This window comes from Homarus americanus, unplaced genomic scaffold, assembly GCF_018991925.1.
Source record: "Homarus americanus isolate GMGI-L3 unplaced genomic scaffold, GMGI_Hamer_2.0 scaffold824, whole genome shotgun sequence".
Classification (NCBI taxonomy): domain Eukaryota; kingdom Metazoa; phylum Arthropoda; class Malacostraca; order Decapoda; family Nephropidae; genus Homarus; species Homarus americanus.
Window position 1 is genome coordinate 2,860,109 of NW_024719328.1, and position 21,750 is coordinate 2,881,858.

At 40.6% G+C, this 21,750-nt stretch overlaps 1 protein-coding gene across 1 annotated transcript in view; it reads right to left on the reverse strand.

Moving 5' to 3' along the window:
* Positions 1–18,712: 18,712 nt before the first annotated feature.
* Positions 18,713–21,750, reverse strand: part of LOC121860031 — a 7,379-nt gene continuing 4,341 nt past the window's right edge. The window contains exons 4-5 of the mRNA XM_042357046.1: positions 18,854–18,951; positions 18,713–18,725 (exon numbers count right to left, since the gene is read on the reverse strand). Coding sequence (XP_042212980.1) covers positions 18,713–18,725; positions 18,854–18,951 — 111 coding nt within the window. The remainder of the gene's footprint in view (positions 18,726–18,853; positions 18,952–21,750) is intronic.

The following is a 21,750-nucleotide window of genomic DNA, read 5'->3' on the forward strand; positions in this document are numbered from 1 at the left end:
TTCTCTGTCACATAGTGTATTTATATACCACATTCACGTGCTGCGATGCAAAGAGCTAGGAGCGTAGACGCAGGATCACCCCAGGTAACACAGCAGCGTACAGCGCGTCGTTATCATTACAAGAAGTCGGGAGAAGACCAGCGCCGGTGCCAGAACGAAGAAGGATAGGTACATCAGTACCAACACCCAACAGCACTTCTGTGGCAGCCTCTTTAATAGCGGCGCTCAACAAAGCGGAAGTGTTGTCCATTCCAGCGAGAGTTGGGTCTATCAGGATTGGCTCTGGATATTGATACGGGTGCGTGCGCAAATGTATTAACTTTGGCATCCTATCAAGAGTTACAACGTAGATTCCCTCACCGAGATTTTTCATTTCGACCTACTGACGCCGATCTCGAAGGAGTTTCCGGGACGCAGATGAACATTGCAGGGATGGTAACTTTACCGCTACGCTTTTCTCGACGTGGTAGTTCCTTTTATGCAGATTTTTATGCAGTCCAGCAATTTAATTTGCCAGCTGATGGGTTGATAGGTCTACCGACACTTAGAACAAAGTTTATAGATGTTCGTCCACGTGATAATTCTATTACATTTAATGGTGTTTCCTACAATTCTATGCATAATTCTGCACCGTTGCTCTCCGCAAGGTTGAAAGTGTCATCCACCATATCCACCATGCCCATTAGGAGGAAGGCGGATAACGAGTCGAAGCGCGCTCAAGACCTCAGAGACTCACTTTCCCAGGGTGATTATAGCAGCAAAAGTTGGAAGATTGTACCTTCAGTGTTAACGGGTACTCTCCACTATCAGAATGAGGAAATCACCATAGCCACTGTTGTTTTATATGACGTGTACACGGGGACTGTTGTAGTGTGTCTATCGGAAACGTGCAAGGTTATAGGTTTATCGAGTGAATCGACATTGAGCACGGTTAGACCTGGTGGTTTAACAGACATCCTAGTTCTTAACAGAACAGGCGCTCATAGAATATTGAAAGAGGGATGTTATTTGTATGATTTTCTAGTTTATCATAACAATGTTGTACCACAGCTTATGCAATTCCCAATTGGTAGTATTTATTCTCCACCTGAACAAACTAGGCAGGAGAGGATAGATCAAATAACACCACATGTTAGAGTGATTGATCATCCTCAAGGCAAGACTAAACTCTTAGAGCTGCTTGCCGACTACAGAAACATTGTAGCTTTACCAGGGGAACAGTTGGGGCACACAGACCTAACCTCACATTACATATCCTTAAGAGAGGGCACGAATCTAATTTACATACCAGCTTACCGACAACCACATAGCCAGCGCGCGTTAGTTCTGGACATGGTTCAGGTTATGTTGAATGAGAAGGTTATCACTCATTCTAAATCTCCTTTCAAAAGCCCTTTATTCTTAGTCCCAAAGAAGGATTGCGGTTGGCGACCAGTTATTGATTTTAGGCGCGTCAATAAAATACTATCCCAGATAGGTACCCTATGCCTGCCTTGAGTGATATTTTACAGTCCTTAGGCAAAGATAACGCTGTTTTCAACAATTTAGATTTGCTTAGCGGGTACTGGCAAATACCGCGCGATGAAAAATCCCGAGAGGCTACTGCTTTTAGTACTCCTTTGGGCCATTATGAATTTCTGCTGATGCCTTTTGGTCTCAGAAATGCCCCCACTGACTTTTCAAAGGGTGATCAACACCCTGTTTGCCGGATTGATAGGTACCACAGTCTGTGGTTACTTGGATGATCTCATAGTAGTCAGTAAGGATGTCATACACATCTTGTCAATCTGCGCGAAGTGTTACAAAAACTTTCTACAGCAGGTCTTAAAATTAAACTTTCTAACTGTGAGTTTTTAAAATCCAGAATCCATTTCCTTGGTCATGTAGTTGATGGTGACGGCATTCATACAGTTGATGATAAAGTTAAGGCTGTTGCTCAGTTCCCACGACCTACATCGGTTGATAAGGTGCGTAGTTTTCTTGGTTTATCTGGATATTATGTTTCTTTTATTAACAACTATGCGACATTAGCGTCACCCTTAAGTAAGTTACTGAAGAAAGATGCAATTATTGTATGGAATGCTGAACACGAAGATTGGTTTGTTGCATTGAAGACAGCGCTTACCAATGCCCCTGTTTTAGCATTTCCTGATTACTCTCAAGATTTCAATCTGTGTACCGACGCCTCAGGACAAGGAATCGGAGCTGTACTCATGCAGTTGGACTCAAGAGGAAATATAGAGTGATTGCTTTAGCAAATAGTCAACTTAATGATGCGAAACACGTTATTCAGTAACGCATTAGAGACGTTAGCTGTTGTTTGGGCATTGAAAAAGTTTAAAGACATAATTTTTGGTTATAAAATAACTGTTTTTACGGATCATGCGGCAGTAACAGAACTGTTCCATGGCAGAAATCTATCAGGCAGATTAGCACGCTGGTATTTGACCATTCAAGAATTCAACCCCGAGTTTAGGTATTTATCGGGAAGAGCGAATGTGGTCGCCGACGCTGTGTCTAGAAACATTGCACCAGTGATGCGTGTATCTACGTTCACTCTTTCACAATTAGAGGATGAACAACAATGCGATCCTTTGTGGGCTAGTCATTTTTGCTTTAGAGTCGGGAGAGGAAGTTAAGCTTCCAAAATTGATTCTTCGGCTCAGTCAGTTTCAATTACGACATAACATACTCCATCGATCCAAGAAGACGTCTGAGGGTATAGTTACGCAAATAGTCGTACGTGACACGTTGTATGAAACCATTATAACATTGTTCCACGATGTTCCTCAAGCAGGTCACCAAGAACGTGACAAATGCCTTGCGAACATTAGAAATTTTTATATTTTTTTGGAAAACTGAAGAAAGACATAGAATTGCATATTGTTAAGTGTTTCTCATGAGCTAAGCATAAGGGTACTACAAGGTCACCGGCTCCAATTCTACAATATCCTATACCAGAACGCCCGTTTGACACAGTCGCCATTGACTTGTTATAACTTCCGAGGAGTCATCAGGGATCCTCGTACGTCCTAGTGTGTGTGGATCATTTTTCTAGATTTGTGATTTTAGTCCCACTGAAGGATAAAACAGCCGAATCTGTGGCCTATGCCTTAGTGATGAATCTTATAATTGTGTCCTTTTACTATGCCCAAGGTTCTTCTCTCCGACAATAGATTAGAGTTGAAGAATCAGCTAGTAGGGGGCGCCGGTGGTAGGAGCGGTACCGTTCTTGCCTCGCAAGCGAGATGTCACGGGTTCGATTCCCGGGCCGGTGGAAAAGTTGTTTGGACATACTTCCTAGCCCCAATTGGTCCCTGTTCACCTAGCAATAAAGTAGGTACCTGGTGTAAATCGAACGTTGCGAATTCGTATTCAGGGAAAGTTGTTGGAGCTTCCAATAACTTGATGACAAAAACGATTGACTCTTCAGGCTTCTACGCCCTTGACCCTTCAGGCTTCTACGCCCTTAACTCATGAGACATAAAGGCAAGCAAGAACTTAGCATGGATCTCTGTTGGGCGCTGTAAACGCTTCTGCGCCTCACCTTACACAGGATGTAGGGGTACTATATGGAATACAACAAAGTTTTATCACAGCCTATCATCACTTTCCCCTCTGTCTGTGATAGTCTTCACCAGCGTAGTAAGCTGAAAGCCACTACAGTCTTCGTCAACGAGGACCTATGCCCAGGTACGACTAAAGCCCGCCAAACTACAAATGGATCAGTTTAAAGAAGCCAGGAAACATGGGAAACACGTGACATTCAGCCATAAGGCCCTTGTTGTGAGGGACTCTCGGGCAAGTGGACACCCTCCACTCACCCACCCACTCAACCAGCCCCCCCCCCCCTCTCCCCAAGGCCCACAAAAACACCCTACCCCCAGTGAGGGAACCAGCCACTGTCCACACTCTACCTGTTACCTGTGGAGTTTCTCCTCCCCTCTGCCGGCCAACTCGGGTACTACACGTCAACCCTCTGCAATGGGAAACAACAACCCATATTACCAAGTGAAAGGCGTCCCTCCCACTCAAACTAGGAATCACCCTCACCAGCACCAGTCATCTTAATCCTGTTGGTTGTAGCACTTGTGAGTTCGTTACCCCCCCACTAATATAACTTTCTTTGACCTTCCCTTTTTGCATGTCAGTCATCGTGATTTTTTGCTGTTCCTTAATCAGTATCATATTCCCACATTGATGATGCTAGTATGGTTTCCTTAGATGTACTGGACCGTTTGTGTTACACCCCATTTACCCATGGTGTCGACACAATACGCTCTCATATTGACCCTGATGCCTTTCCACAAAACTCATTGGATTACACCAACCTCAATTGTAACTATTACTTTCCTGACTTTCCTGAGTTTAGCCCTAGTCTTCTACTAATCTAATATTCCATTCCTTCTCCCTAATAGCCATAACATCAGCAGTATTACTCTTCACTTAGATACCTTCTTAGATCAGGGTATAACTTCTATTGCCCACAAATTTGATGTACTTGGGTTTTGTGAGACCAAACTCACTAATGATAATGAACATTTGTATAACATTCCTAATTATAATATACACTACGTCAACACGTCAAGTCACAGTGGTGGTGTCGCCTTATATGTTGATATCAAGTATAACGCTTCTGTAAGAGGTGGTTTAAAGGTTCAGGAGGAGTTCATGGAGTGTTTTCACTGACTTTATACGTCACGACACAGTGGTAGTGTCGCACTATATGTTGATATTCAGTATAATGCTTCTGTAAGAGATGACTTAAAGGTATGGACAGTGTTTTCACTGAATTACGAAACGACACACGAAATATCCTAGTAGGAGTAATTTACAGAATGCCCCACACTAATGTAAGGAACTTTCTTGAAAAATTATCGGAGCTTCTGTCTATCGTCAATTTAGAAAAGAAACTTTCCTACATTACAGGAGATTTCCTCCTTGATCTTCTAAATTCAGAGACGGACCTCAGTAATAGACCTTCTTGCTACCTGTCATTCTAAGCTCTTTTTCAACACTATAACCAAACCCACTAGAGTAACTGCCACCTCTGCTACTGTGATAGATCATATCTGGACTAACAACACTCCTAACAATCTTGCAAGTGGAATTATTTATAATAATATCTCACATCACTTTCCAGTTTTTGCCATGTATAAAACAGCCACAAGACCTGAAAGGTCCAGTAAAATCACAATAAAATACAGAGACGACACTGCCGACAACATGTTAGAAAACAACTTAATGAGCTCTAAGTGGGATCTTGTTTTTGCCTCCAATAACCCTAACATGATCTGCTGCAAGTTCTCTATCTCCAAGCCCTATATTGCAAGTGAAATCAAATCAACGATAAATGTAAAACACAGACTCAAAAGAAAATTTGCAAAAATGCCCATAACTTTCGGTGATGCTTACCGAAGCATCAGAAATAGAGTAACTCAAGCACATGAAATGCCAAACGAAGCTATTATACAAATAAGCTACAGTCAGCATCGGGCAACAGTAAAAAAAAAACTGGAGTATCATCAATTCTATTTCAGAACAGGAACACTCAACCCACGGCCCCCCACTCAGCTTTTATGATAAATGATACAGTTGTAACGGAACCCTCCCTCATTACCAGCCACTTTAATAATTATTTTATCAATGTTGACAAAGTTTACAGAGGGCATCCCTGATCACCATGAGGAATTTAGAGCCTACCTGCAAAACAAATAGTCAAATGATATGTTCTTATCCCCTGTCACGGCAGATGAATTTTTGACCACCATAAAAATATCCAAATATGCAGCAGCAGGCGAAGACAATATACCAATGAGCATCATTAAAAAAGTAACCCACCTATTACTACCTGTTCTCCTACACATTTGTAACTTCCCCTTCACTAAAGTTAGCCCAACATATAAAATAATCTGGTGATAAAGGTCTTTTCAGTAATTAACGCTCCATATTAGTCCTCCCAGAAGTAGACTAAATTTCTTGTGCAGATTCATTAACATCATTACAGACTCTCAGTTTGGATTTAGAGCTAGAAGGTCAACTGAGAGTGCCTTGCTATCGTTTACTAATGGCATCTTAAACTCCTTTGATGACCATGTAATCCTCTTGGCAAAGCTTGAACATTACGGAGTTAGGCCTTATCCCACAATTGGTTTTCCTCCTATCTGTCTAACAGGAAGCAGTATGTCTGCTATAATAATCATTAATCTGACTCATCACCTATTTTGTATGACGTCCCCTAAGGTTCTATTCTCGGTTCTGTAATACTCCTGTTGTACATTAATGATATAGTCCACTCCAGCACACTCGTAAAATACAACTTATTTGCAGACGCTAGTAATCTCTATGCCAGTCACTCATATCTCCACTCCTTGATGAGAACTATGTACACTGAAATGACTAAAGTCAGGACCTGGGTAATACGTAATAAACAGACCTTATACCTCGAAAAAAATAGTACACAATCTTTCACAGAAGGAAAACTTTCCTCCAGAATTGGACCCTGTATCTTGGTAATACAGTCCTCAAATGTGAACAAAATACTAATTTCCTTTGGGTTATTGTTGATGATAAACTAAACTGGAGAAACCACATACAAGTCATTCACAGTTAAGTCAATAAACAGTGCGGTATCCTGTAACATACTCGTCAGTCACTCACTCTTGCTGTAATGAAAGAAATCTTTTATAACCCTAGATAGGTAATATAGGGTCCAAAAATACCCACGCCGAACAGGATTTAGCTTGTTGGTGCTCGGATGTATTTGCTGGGCGATCTTGGCACTTGGGGTCCAGTCTGCAGTCAGTCTGCCTCATGCTCTCACAGAGTGAAGGTACGGAGCTCCAGATCCAAATCCTAGCAGCAGAGACCCTGTGGTCCATTGGCACCCCATGGTACTCATAGTGCACCTGCAGTTACCTCGCATTGTTTAGACGAAATATTTTGGTTTAAAGTGAAACACAGTGAACAGTTGTAGTGGGAATGCACGTGTAGGTGTATTGGTGTTTGCTTATTGTCATTGACATTTTGTTTGAGGTAACACGGAACCCCGCTATACCGAATCTTAGATCGAGGGATCCGCAGGTACCACGTGATGGCAAGTGTTGTTTTTTTCAGGTGTGTTGGAAAGGCAGTGATATTCAGTATCAAACAAACTGATAGACGTTTGTTGATAAATTATTTGGAAAATAGAGTGTTTTCCCTGTAAAATCATGTAGATTTTAAGTGTTTTGGTGCTGAAATATGAACATGCTAGTTTTGGAAGTTTTTTTTTTTCAGGGAGACAATAGTACATTGCTTCAAACGTGCATATAATAAGTGTTTATATTAATTTTTCAGGTTATAAATACTTTTCTGAAATATTCCCAAGGACTTTTATGAGCAATGTGTCGGAAAAATATCAGTAATGATGAAATCCATGAGATATTATGGAGAGAGACTGATAAAGCGAACGAGGACCAATCCCTTGGCCTTGGTGGTTGTATGTATATTATGCATGTTGTATGTATACCATGTATGTACTCTATATATACACATTATTTCTCTAGTCAGTAGCGTGTGGTAATGCCCCCGTTTCATGTCACCACACGCTTAGATAAATGTGCCTGGCGACATCTGGAAGCTGCTAGTATACCACTTACCACATGCCGCCTGAGAGGTCAGAGTGAGGTCAGTTGACCCTATAGGAGTGTAAGGACTACCTGCGCTTGTAAGCGCACTCCTGTATATTTCCGTTAATAAGAATCTACAGAACTCTACAGGTGTTTATGTTCGCCCCTGTAGTTAGAACCAAGTACCCCGAACATCTCCAGTGGTGAGGAGGAAAAGAGTGTTGTTGTGATTCAGTGTAAAGATTTAGAGGTTTTAGACTCTGATATGTTAGAGGAGACCCTGCAGGACGCTCAGCAGCCGCAGTGTCCACCACCTGACCCGGCCTCCCCAGGTATCAGTAGTGCCCCCTCCACTATCCCTACCTCCAGCCACTTAGTCACGCGACCAGAGAAGAGATGCCGCACCACCCATTTTTCATCGAATAGTGAAGAAGTGGACGATCCACCCAGCTCCCCAGAAGGATCCCCAGCAGGCGCACCTCTACCACACGGCGACGTAGATCACCCACAGGAGAAGACAGAGATGCTGATACCTACATCCACACATTCAACAGAAATGTTCTACGTGGTAAAGATGACCATGTGGACTATGACACCAGGAGCAAGAAGGCACCACTGACAGATAAACACACAAGCATCGCAGTATACTCCAGGACCCACAGCTGCCACCCAACATGCACAGACTCCAGTGGAATACCACGAACTATTTTTTATCAATAGTTTGACACTAACATTAACAATCACACTAACATGTACATCGACAAGGTTGCCAATCACTTCAAAATACCCAGAGCCACACAGTCACACACTTCAGTTGCAGAGGTGAGGGCCCTTGTGGGGGTTCACCTAATGGCTGCAATAAGGAAGGACAACAATGTTACAACAGCACAGATGTGGAATATCCATTATGGCACACCACTGTACAGAACAGCCATGTCAGAATGTAGATTTTGCTTCTTACTACGCTGCCTTTGCTTTGATGACACAGACACACGGGAAGAACGGAGGCAGGAGGACAAGTTTGCAGCAGTAAGGGAAATGTGGGACACCTTTATCGAGAAATGCACTGCCAACTACACCACACGAAAATATTATTGTTGATGAACAGATTCTTGGCTTTCGAGGAAGATCTTCTTTCTGGTAGTATATTGAGAATAAACAAACAATATACGACTTGAAGCTGGTGATGGCATGTGACGTGCAATCAAAATACATGGTCAATGCCATACCATACCTCGGGACTCATACCAAGCCACCACGTGGAGTGCTGCCGGGGGAGTATTTTACAGCAGAACTCATGAAGCCTTACTTCCACACCCACAGGACGGTTACGACGGACAACTTCTTCATCTCTTATTATCCTTTGGTTGCTTCCCTTGAGTCTTTGGGTGTCTCAACAGTGGGGACAATGAGTAGAGAACCATACATCCTCCCCGAGATGCTGGATACAAGAACTCGCCAGCTGAAAACTGCCACATTTCTCTTTGACCAAAGGTCCACCTTGGTAAGCTAATATGCCAAGAAGCAGATGTTTGTCTTCCTTTCTACAAAACACCACGAGGGAAAAATGATGGATGACACCCTCAAGCCTAAAATTGTTCACTCCTACAACAAAACTAAGGGTGGAGTTGATACATTTGATCAACTCTGCTCTACATATTCTATGAGCACCAAAACAAAAAAATGGCCGCTCTGCGTCTTTTATGGTATTGTAAATGCTGGAAAAGTCAATGCTTAGATTATTTATAAACATAAATGTGCAGAGCAAGGTGGTTCTCTTCCCAAAAAGACCTTAATCCCAATCGTCCCTGATGCATTACGGTTCTGAGTACTGTATTACGGTTGGAGCCCGTTAAAATTGGGATCCATTGGAATTAGTACTTACTGGGATTGGGACCTATTATTACTAATCACCATCACTAGTTTTTAGGTTAGGTTGTTACCATGACCGGTACCTATTTGACGAATCAACAGCTGATGGAGAGGATATATGACGCCTCCAAAACACGAAGCCGATTAGCTAATATCCTGTAAAGCTGGATAACAAAACCATGGCCAGCGTGGTGAGGTTATTGTTCTGTGTAGAACTTTCCATAGAAATACGGATGCCTTAAAACAGCTGAGGTGTGTTCACTGTACTTGAATGGAAGAAGTGAGGCTCTTGCGGGAAGAAGGTGGGGGGGATTGCTCGATACTCTCATAGACGGCGTGAGGGGGAGGGGAGAGAACTTTCATATAGACAGCGACGGGACCACAAAGACGGTGTAAGGATAAAGAGTGGGCCCGCCTCTGCGTGAAAGTGGGGGCATCACGTTGACTCATTGATAAGGGAGGAACACCGATGTCCTAAAGATAGGGGAAGCGTAACGTTCCTAAAACTGTTGTGAGATGCGAAGAACACCTTTACTTAGCTGATGAACAAAACGATAACCAATGAGTATGATAACTTGGACGTACCTGAGATATGGTGTGTTAATATCCCTCAGAATTGTTTAGCTCACACTTACCTGGAAAAATAAAATATAATCAAGGTTGAGATTATCTGCCGTCTATCACACAAACAACTATATGATTATTAACACTTAACTCACAGGAACAACTAAGACAGAACCAATGATCTTAAGCATTTGTTTATGCCAAATGGATGATCAAGAGAACTTGTTCAATATGTCCACAACACAACAGTAGTATAGTTACCTTGTGCTGGTGGGAACCCTGGTGCCGTACAGGGTCACCCCATGGTACCGTCTTGACACTTTTATGACACCTCATGGCACCTGACAACACCTTCCTGTACCTCATGTCACTTTACACCTATAGTTCAACACACTTTGAAACACTTTGGGACATTAATAACACTACGACACTTTGCCAGACTTTAAAGCATTAATGGCACTTTATTGACACTTCACAGCATCAATGACCCTTTACGACACTTTGAGAGACTTCACATCACTTTACAACACTTTTCGACACCATATGGCACAATAGTATGTTGCTTGGACACTTTATAACTATTCGAGACTTTATGACATTATGAAACTGGCACTTTAGGACAATTTAGGGCACTGACACTTTAGACCAGTGACGCTATAGGACACTTTGACACTTTAGGATACTTAGGACACTTTAGGACACCTCAGACACTTCACATCACTTTTTATACGAAACTTATTAAACTTAATGACACTTTATCAGACCTACTGTCACTTAAAATCACTTTATAAAACTTTTGAATATTACATGAATCATTGTAACATAAAGTAACACTTTATGACACTCCTAACACCACTTTATACCACTCTTATGGAGAGGAAGAGAAGAGGCAGGACGGTATGGATCAAGGAGAGGAAAGGGCAGTTGTACAAACCCTGCCCACAGGTAAGGTCGTGGTAGTTGGTGACAGCCAGGTGAGGTTTATGGATAGGGCTTTTGTGCGAGATAGGAAACGTAGGACTAGGGTGTGTTTTCCTGGGGCTGGGATAGGGCATGTAGCCGAGGTTAGACAGAGTTTTGTCGGGAGGTACCAATCAGTAGTGTGTCTTAGTGTGGGAGGAAACGACATAGGTAGGTTAGGAGTGAGGAACTTTTCAAGAGGTATAGGGGCGCTGGGGAAGATTAGAGATAGGGGAGGGATCCCGATAGTATGTGGTGTCTTGCCTAGAAGAGGGGTTGGTCGTGAATGGCTGTCCAGGGCAATTGCTATTAATTGCCGACTGGAAAAACATTGTGCAAACAATGGTTGGGCATTCATTGATAACTGGCAACGATTCTATGGCAACGACTACCTGTACTGTCGCGACGGGTACACGTGTCTCGTGAGGGGTAAAGACGTTGTCTGCATCCTGGAGCGGAAATTGTCACTCCGAAGGGGTTTCGCCAGTAGAGGGGTCGGGAAAGTGGGAATCAAAAAAAGCAGGTCCTGGGAAGTAAAATCAGTTGCTCAGGACAAGGGGTAAAACAGGACCAGGGAAGAGTAGGTTTAAATGTATACTATACAAACAGTATACAAACTATACAAACAGGGAGGGAGATAAATGGCAGTGAAGACATGAGCAAAGCATTGAACAGCTACTTCTTATCAGTTTTCACAGAAGAAATTTGCGATGAAATTCCGGAGGTGGAACTGATATTTAAGGGAAAGGAAGAAGAGAAATTAAAGAATATCACCATCAGAAAAGAGGATGTTCTTAAGAAGATAAATAAACTAAAGAACACAAAATCCCAGGGCCGGATGAAATTTTTCCTCGAGTCTTAAAAGAGTGTAGGGAACAGATTAGCGGACCCCTCGTAAATTTATTTACAAAATCATTAGACACTGGAGTTGTGCCAGAGTTGTGGAAACAGGCGAATGTAGTACCCATATTTAAAAAGGGAGACAGAGCATCAGCGTCAAATTACCGGCCGATCAGTTTGACGTCAGTAGTAGGGAAATTTCTTGAATCAATTATAGCAGATAGCATCCGATCGCATCTAGAGAAAAGCAAATTAATCTACGACTCTCAACATGGGTTTACAAAGGGAAAATCTTGTCTAACAAATCTGCTAACGTTTTTTAGGAAAGTCTTCGAGGTAGTAGATAATGACGAAAATTACGATGTTATTTACTTAGACTTTAGCAAAGCATTTGACAGAGTACCGCATCAGAGGCTTCTGAGAAAAATTAAGGCTCATGGTATCGAGGGGAAAGTTTTAAATTGGATAAAATCATGGCTCACCGATAGAACGCAGAGGGTCAGCGTAGATGGTGTTAAATCTGAGTGGGGCCGTGTAACCAGTGGGGTTCCCCAGGGGTCAGTACTAGGCCCACTCTTGTTCATAATCTACATAAACGATTTAGATACTGGGATCAGCAGTGACATAAGCAAGTTTGCGGATGACACCAAAATAGGGCGGCAAATTAATTCAGGGCAGGATGCAAATGCATTACAGGAGGATCTAAATAAACTGCAGGGGTGGTCTGAAAAATGGCAAATGAAATTCAACACCAGCAAGTGCAGCGTACTTAATATTGGAAGAACAAATACTTATAATGTATATAGCCTGAACAACATCAACCTAGAGAAGTCGACTTGTGAAAGAGACCTAGGGGTACTTGTAAGCCCGGACCTACGGCCTAGAAAACAGTGCGTTAATGTTCGAAACAAGGCAAACAGAGTATTGGGTTTTATATCTAGAAGTGTAAGTAACAAGAGTGCAGAGGTCTTATTGCAACTATATCTTGCGCTAGTTAGGCCGCACCTCGATTATGCGGTTCAGTTCTGGTGCCCCTATTATAGAATGGATATAAATTCACTAGAGTCGGTGCAGCGAAGAATGACAAAAATGATTCCGGGACTTAGAAACCTTCCATATCAGGATAGGTTAAAGAAACTTAACTTGCATTCCCTAGAAAGACGAAGAGTGCGGGGAGATATGATAGAAGTATTTAAGTGGGTGAAAGGAATCAATAAAGGGGATATAGATAAAGTTCTTATAATATCCGAGCAGGATAGGACTCGGAGCAACGGATTCAAGTTGGATAAGTTTAGGTTTAGGAGGGAGATAGGAAGAAACTGGTTCACAAATAGGGTGGTGGACGAGTGGAACAAGCTTAGCAACTTTGTAGTAAGTGCGGGAACTCTGGAAAGTTTCAAAAGGAGGCTAGATAGATTCATGGATGATAGAGAGTGGTAGTAACTCTCGACAGGAGCTGCCATGCACAGGCCAACCGGCCTATTGCAGACTCCTTATTTTCTTATGTTCTTATGTTCTTATGTACAAACACTTTACATCACTTATATAACGTCATAACACAAACACTTCATAACACTTATAAACAGTTTACTACACTGACGAATGCTACGATACTTTGCAGACATCGTCAATTTCAGTCTCTTCACCGGGTATTTGTTTGTGTAAAAGCCTTGGTGTAAGTCCTTACCTGCACTAAGGCAGACACAGTACTGTGTAGGTCTTGTTCAAGATACTCTACTCAAGATAGGAAAGTTCCTGGTAAAATATATGAAATGTGTGTAAAGTACAGTTGCCAGATACCTCAAGAATAGCGCCATCTATTGGTTGCGTCCAAAAGCTATTCGTGACGTCATAGACGTTGATGTGACGTTATGAGTGATACTTTTTACGTTTTCCATTTATTTTTGACATAACAATCTTCATTTATGTATGCATGTATCTATACATTTAAAGAGAGAATGAAAACCCTACTGTATAATTTTCATTGACTCCCTTGCCTCAAGATCTTAGATGAATTTAGAAATTAAAAGACACAAACGCCCATAATATTAAACAACATCTTCCCTTGAAGAGGGTCGTCGTGTTTCAACCCGAGTTTTACACTAAATGAGTCCTGAGGGACACCGCAGTACAGTACTTAACGGGGCGGTGTGGCGGTAAAATTAACTAATTCCAATATTATAAAGTACTGTACTGCGGTGTCCCTCAGGACTCATTTAGTTTAAAAGTCGGGTTGAAACACGACGACCCTCTTCACTAGAGTTCTTGGCTCTCAAAAAATATTCTAATTATTTATCTTTACTGAAATAAACAAACACAAAACCAAACATTCAAGTTGTGTCTTGGTTACTAATGTAGTATAATATTTCATCTAACATGATACATTACCATAAAAATTAACATTAATTATTAATCATACACAATATATATATATATATATATATATATATATATATATATATATATATATATATATATATATATATATATATATATATACACACTAGCAGAATCGCCAACCTCCAGGCAGCTCATCCTCTAGGCCACGGTAGGACGCCACCCTCCGGGAGGCTCCACATTGTCTCACTATTCGGTCCCCAAAACTTCTTCTTCCATCAATAGTTCATTAACGGTGAATGTAAGTTCCGCCATGTTTTGCACTACAACGGTACAGCAAAGTATATTTTTTTAGCATTAAACTGTTATTATATTGTCTAATCATCACTACATATAACATAATATTCATTCAGGTATGAATAACGATATCCTGTTCCTCTTAATTAATGGTCTATAGTGGATATAATATGCATTTGTATTTATAAATTCTTGATTATGACTTTTATAATTATCATAACCAGCAAACAAAAGAAAGTATGAGTAGAATTGATATATTAAATCAATGTCCAGGTTATTATTTTCCTAATTATAGTTTACTTCTATATTGCAGGATAATTCTCCCATCTACACAACCGGAATCACCAGACGATGGTTCGACAAACAGCCAGACATACAACTCCTGGAGTGGCCGAGTAAATGGTGTGATCTCAACCCCATCGAGAAGGTATGGGGAGCCACTGTTAGGTCATGGGAGACGGGCGATGACCGAACACCACAGCATCTCTTCCAACACACGAAGGATGAGTGGCAGCCTTTTCGCAGCTATCGACAACAAATTCTGTATAATACTGTAGCCTCTCTCTCACACAGACAGCAAGGGGTAATACTAACAATGGTTGGTGGAGAAAGTACTAACGTTGATGTTTACAAATACCTTGGGATGCACATTGGGTATGACAATATGACATTTAATTTTGTGTAGGATTACCTTATCTGATCTTTTAATGTAGTTTTCATGATAAAATTAATTATTTCATTGATGTAAAAATAATTATTGTATTAACATTTATAACTGTTTGTAAACCCCAGAAGAGGATGGCAAAGGTGAGGGTGGGAGTGGTATACTACCCTGTCCTTTTGATGTAATAGTTTTATGGTCAATAAAGTATTTCAATTTCAATTTCAGTGATATAACGGACTGAATTTGGTCGTGTTTTATTCATTCGTTTCTCCACACATGTAGCTGTTCTGATTATAAAGTATAAGGCAATCTGTTGCACTTGATTATATGCCAATACTTTAGTTCGTATAATGGCTCGTTTTGGATGATTGAGTCTGATGTATCGTAAAGCTGTTCCTGAATCCTCGAATCACTTACGTCATCGAAGTCTTGGAATGGTGTCAGACAATTGGCGACAAAAAGTATCCAAAATTTGTTTATATTTTTTATCCTGCTTTATATGCTTATTAAAACAAACAAACAAACGGAAATAAGATAAATCTGTATTCAATATAACCAATAACTATAGAACACATTTAAAATTATTTTCTTATTCTGAAAGTCAACGCTTTCTAAGACGTGTGTGTTGTCTCACGACGAACAACACAGACCACGACTAAACCAAAGCTGCCAACAGGCTCCACACATCTGTCTGGTATATTGTGTGGTTTAATATTTCAGACAGGCTTCAGACAAACCAAAGAAAGTCAATCTCCTTAAACTTAATTCATGATAAGTGTTCAAAGACAAGATGTTTGGAGTTTCTTAGTTTACCTGTTTACCCCCTCCCCACTGAGGGGGGAACTGTAACTATTACTCTCCTGACTCTCCAGAGTTTAGCTCTAGTCTCCTACTACCTCATTCCTTCGCCTTGATTAGCCATAACATCAGCAGTATTCCCCTTCACCTAGATACCTTTTTGATCAGTGTTTATCTTCTATTGCCCACAAATTTGGTGTACTTGGGTTCTGTGAGACCAAACTCACAAAACGATATCAAGTATAACACTTCTGTAAGAGATGATTTAAAGGTTCAGGAGTAGTACATGGAGAGTGTTTTCACTGAATTACGTAACGGCACACGAAATATCCTAGGAGGAGTAATCTACAGAAGACCCCACCCTAATGTAAGGAATTTTCTTGATAAATTTTCGGAGCTTATCTCGGTCATAAGTTCAGAGAGGAAACGTTGCTACATAACAGGAGATTTCAACCTTGTTCTATTAAAATCAGAAACCGATACCTCAGTATTAGACCTTCTTGCTACCTGTCATTCTAAACTCTTCTTAAACACTATAACAGTAACCAAACCCACTGGAGTAACTGCCACCTCTGCCACTGTGATAGATCAAATCTGGACTAACAACACTCCAAACAATCTTGCAAGTGGAATTATTTATAACAATATCTCCGACCACTTCCCAATTCTTGCCATGTATAAAACAGCCACAAGGCCTGAAAGGTCTAGTAGAGTCCCAATACAATACAGAGACTACTGCACCGACAACATGCTCCTTTTTTAAAACAACCTAATGAATGCTAAGTGGGATCTTGTCTATGCCTCTGACAACCCTAACGTAAACAGCTGCAACTTCTCTTGCATCTTCAATGCCTGCCTTGATAATTGCTTCCCCCTCGAGACTAAGTCAGTGAAAACTGTATCCATTTCCAAACTCTATATCACAAGCGAAATTAAGATAATGATAAAAGAAAAACACAAACTCCAAAGGAAAATTGCAAAAAGACCCATAACTTTCGGTGATGCCTACCGAAGTATCAGAAATAGAGTAATTCAAGCAGTTAGAAATGCAAGACTTAACTATTATACAAATAAGCTCCAGTCAGCATCAGGCGACAGTAAGAAAACCTGGAATGTCATAAATTCTATTAAGAACAGGAACACTCAGCCTTCTGCCCCCCCACTCAGCTTTTATGATAAATGATTCAGTTGTAACGGAACCCTCCCCCATTGCCAACCACTTTAATGAATATTTTATTAATGTTGGCAAATATCTTGCAGAGAGCATCGCTAATCACCATGTGGAATTTACAGCCCACTTGAAAAAACAGATCACACAAACGAAAAATTTGTTATATTGAAATTTAAAAAATTCGAGGATATTAACACTTACTGCTGTGCCCTCTTTGTTTACAAATCTATCAATCACTTGCTTGACAATAATTAATTCCAGTTCCGGAATAATCAGAGATACAACTTAAGGCACCCGGAGCTACTAAGACCACCCCCATGCGCTCCTCTCAGTCCCAGACCTCCATGAAATATCACGGTGTGAAGGTGTGGAACAACTTACCCCACACATCCCAGCAAAGACTACGCTCCCTTCCTTTAAATCATCTCTAAAAAAATATCTATTGTCGAAGTATTAATATTTCTTGTAACACTTACTATATTTACAGTACCTGCTTTTATTGTACCATCAAAACCGTTTTATCGGAAACTATCATGTAAATAGCTCAGAAATTACCGTTGCAATAAACATATTTGCCAACTAGACATAATCCTGACAGCTCTGTCCTCTTGTTGAACCTTGATACTGTACAATCCATGTTGTACTGCTCCCCCATTATATTTATGTTTTTCAGTATCACTGTCATTTATGTATATACTATATATATATAAAAAAATAAAATAAACTCAAAAAATAATAAGTAAATAAAATAAATAAATATTGACGTGATAACCGTTGTACATTATGAGATGTTTTTATTACCACCATGCTATTGTACTATTCCAGATGAAACTAAATGTTACATAATACTTCCTTGAGATAAATGTATAGTATATACCAGGTGTCTAAAAGAGAGCTCAGGTTCTCAACTGGCTCAGCCATATTGTTATTATTATTCACTCTGTATCTGTGTTTTTCTTGCTAAATACAGTCTTTCAATTCAATTCAACTATTAATTACTGAATGGTCAGTTTGTAGCAGTAGTTTACCTTGTGATTGTCAGCAGTAGCAAATATTGTGAGGCCGGGAGGGAAGGGAAAATTCCTTTCGCGGAGAGAAGGGAAAAAAATCATTAAGGTTGTCAACATATGTTTCGGCAAATACACTGTCTCTCAATCTCTGTGACATCCCCGTCGCCGAGGAGAGTCATCTACCCCGACACCTTCACCCTCACTCGGCCGCTCCGTTGTTCTTCATAGATTTTGTGCCGATCATATCTCCGTAAAATAATATAGACCTTATCACTTTGCTATATTCCTCACTTCCATGTAAAATTATAATTTGTTATTTACTGCAACATATGCGGGATTTCATAAAGTAATTTGATATACAGTATTCTAAAATTAACCACATTACAGGTTGCAAACATAACTTTATAAGCATGCTACCTCCAGTTGTTTCGGCGACACACATGGTTGTTGGATGATAAATTCCTTCTCCTTATTGACGTACTGTTGAGTGAAGGCGAGCCCCGAGGCATAGTAGGCGTCTGTCAACCTCTCTGGTCAATGCTCATTGGCGGAATATCCAGTCCAAATGAGCAGTGACCTGTTTCGACGCTCATTGTTCAAAACTAAAACAAATGCATGGATAGGTTTTACAAACAGAAATGAAATACGTTTTCTAAAATTTATTTAATCATATTAACGTGTTCGGAGATAAGCGTTGACTTTACACCTTGGCTGACCACCGATTACTTACCAGATTTGTGGATTTCTGGAGATCGGGTGGGGGAGGGCATACACCCAGCGAAGTTGCTTCTCAGGAATTTCAAAGCCGCCGAGTTTATGTGGCTTATACTGCAAGTGGCGTGGACTGTAATACTATACTTGTGGTGATTCAATGCCCAGCTTATGCTCTACTAATTACAAGTTCATTTTACATGTATATGATCACTTGTCAAGCAGTAACACACTGATATTATTCTTCAAAATAAATTATCTTTCTTATTTAAATAATGTTCTATGAAATTTATAAACCTGAAGTAGTCGACGAACCTGTTACCATTATTAGGCTCTTACAAGTAATGTTTTAATACAGTGTCAAGTTAACCAATCTTTGTCTATCTTTTGTATTTAAAATTTATATTTTTGCCAGAAAACCATTAAAAAGTTATATGTTTTTCACAAGACTCTAAACCAAAGCTGCACTTAAATACTTGGGGCCTTATTGAGTAACCGAACCCAGAAGCATTTGATTATTTTCAAACGGCGAGCAACTCTATAGGGTGTGTACGAGGGGGAATTTTGTGATTATTAATTTTGTTTGCCATTTGGCCCTCCTGTGCAACATTGCAATACATGACATGACATAACACTATAGACATTCTTAACGATTCACCGGGTCTCACTCACGTTTACATGAAACCATGTACATTACACATTATTACAAGGTTGGTATAATCAAGCTTTTATTGTGCTGCTGACCTGCCTTTTAAATATTAGTGAACCTAAGGTTATATCGGTGAAAAAGAAAGCGTATGTTTGATGATATAACAAGAGCTAGTATTAATATATAAAGTGTGAAGGTTTGATTTGGAAAGAGCTCTCCATAATACATTTTTTGTGGTTCCTGACATTTTCCTGGCAGAAATTCCTACTCTGGAAGACATGCACCACCGCACACGAGTGTTGGGAGACAGCCGGGCAGGATCTCACAGGCAGAGACTAATGGCATCAATGTCCTGCCCTGACACGGCCACCAGAGTTAGGGCACACCCGCTACACCCAGATTTAACAGCCTCAAACTTTGGCTTCTGACCTTCCTAGCTCTAGCTTATTGCCAGACACCATACAAGCCTAGCAACTAGTGTTTATTATTATTATTATTGTTATTATTAGAAGTAGTAGTATCGTTAATATTAGCGTTAATATTATTATTATTAATATCATTAATATTACCATCATTACTCTCAATATTATCAATATTGCTAGCTTTAGTAGTAGAAGCAGCAGTGGAAGTAGCACCACTAGTTACAGTAGTAGTAGTAGTAGTAGTATCAATCCTCAATATCATCTTCTACATCACACTACCTTGATGTACGGCACTACGACATAACCATCCCACACTACCAAGGTGCCCGTCATCCCCCACACATGTGCCTGCTGTCTGGGCTGGATGAACCATCATAACACTTGTACATGACTCCTGTGATCATTGGACGATTGTCTCAAACAACCTGGACGTCCTCCTTCGCCTTCCTGGGTTCACTGAACATAAGAACATAAGAATGGAGGAAACTGCAGCGGGCCTATTGGCCCATACTGGGCAGTCCCGTTTACACCCAACCCCTATTGCTCATATGAGCATCCAACCTATGTTTGAAGCTATTCAGCATATTCGAGTTAATGATGATACCAGTAACCTGAGTACCTTTGTAATGTCCCCTTTGTTTAGCCCTGCCTTCCAACTTATACACCTCTATCAGGTCGCCCTCGCCCACGCTCTCGAGGAGTGCAAATTAAGATGTTTTAACCTGTCTCTATACTCAAGGTTCCAATGCCCGGGATTAGTCTTTGTCATTCTCCTCTGAATTCTTTCTACGGATTCTATATCCATTCTGTAATACGGTGACCAGAACTGAACTGCGTAATCCAGGTGGTTCCACAAGCAAGATACAGTTTTAGGATGACCTCGCTAGTCTTGTAACTAACACTTTTAGATGAACCCAAGTACTTTATTAGCCTTGTTACGAGCAAAACACATTGTTTACTTGGCTTAAGGTTCACTTATCATTACTCCTAAATCTTTTCGCAGTCGGATTTCTATGGCATCGTTGTTCATCTGGTATCTGGTTTCCCTGTTTACATCTCCTATAACTGAGTACTTTACATTTGTCGACATTGAATTTCATCTGCCATTTTTCAGACCATTGGAAAATTTGTTTAGATCTTTCCTGTAGTTTTGTCGAGTCCTCGTCGATTTGATAACACGTCCTATTTTAGTGTCATGAGCAAATTTACTTATGTTGCTGTCCATGCCGATATTCATGTCGTTTATGTATATAATAAACAATAATGGTCCAAGTACTGAGCCTTGGGAACTCCACTTGTGACGTTGTCCAATGGACTTAGTGTCATAATGCTCACTGTTTCTGTCCTGTAACCACGCCCTAATCCATTAAAGGATGTCACCTTGTGGGACTCTGTCGAAGGCTTTGCTTAAGTCGAGATATACCACATCATAATTGTGCCTCGTCCACTGATTCAAACTGATGAAAAGAATGTTAATAGATTATAGGCAAGAACGTCCGCTGAAGCTGGCTGGGAATCATTGATCAATCTGTGCTTCTCCAGGTGATTTCGAATAGAGTTTGAAATGATTGCTTCCAGTAATTTTGTCCCACTATTGATGTTAGACTGATTAGGCGGTGTTAGAGGATAGTGATCTATCCCCTTCTTGAAAATCGGTATTACATTCGCTATCTCCTCCAGGATTCTGGTACTACACCTGTTTTAGGACATGTTAAAACAACTTTGCTAAGGGCATACTAAGCTCTTCCTTACATTCCTTTATACTTCCGGCAAATATCTCATCGGGACCAGGTGACTTATTAGGCTTTAGTTTGTCTATTTGCTTACTAACATCGTTACTAGTCA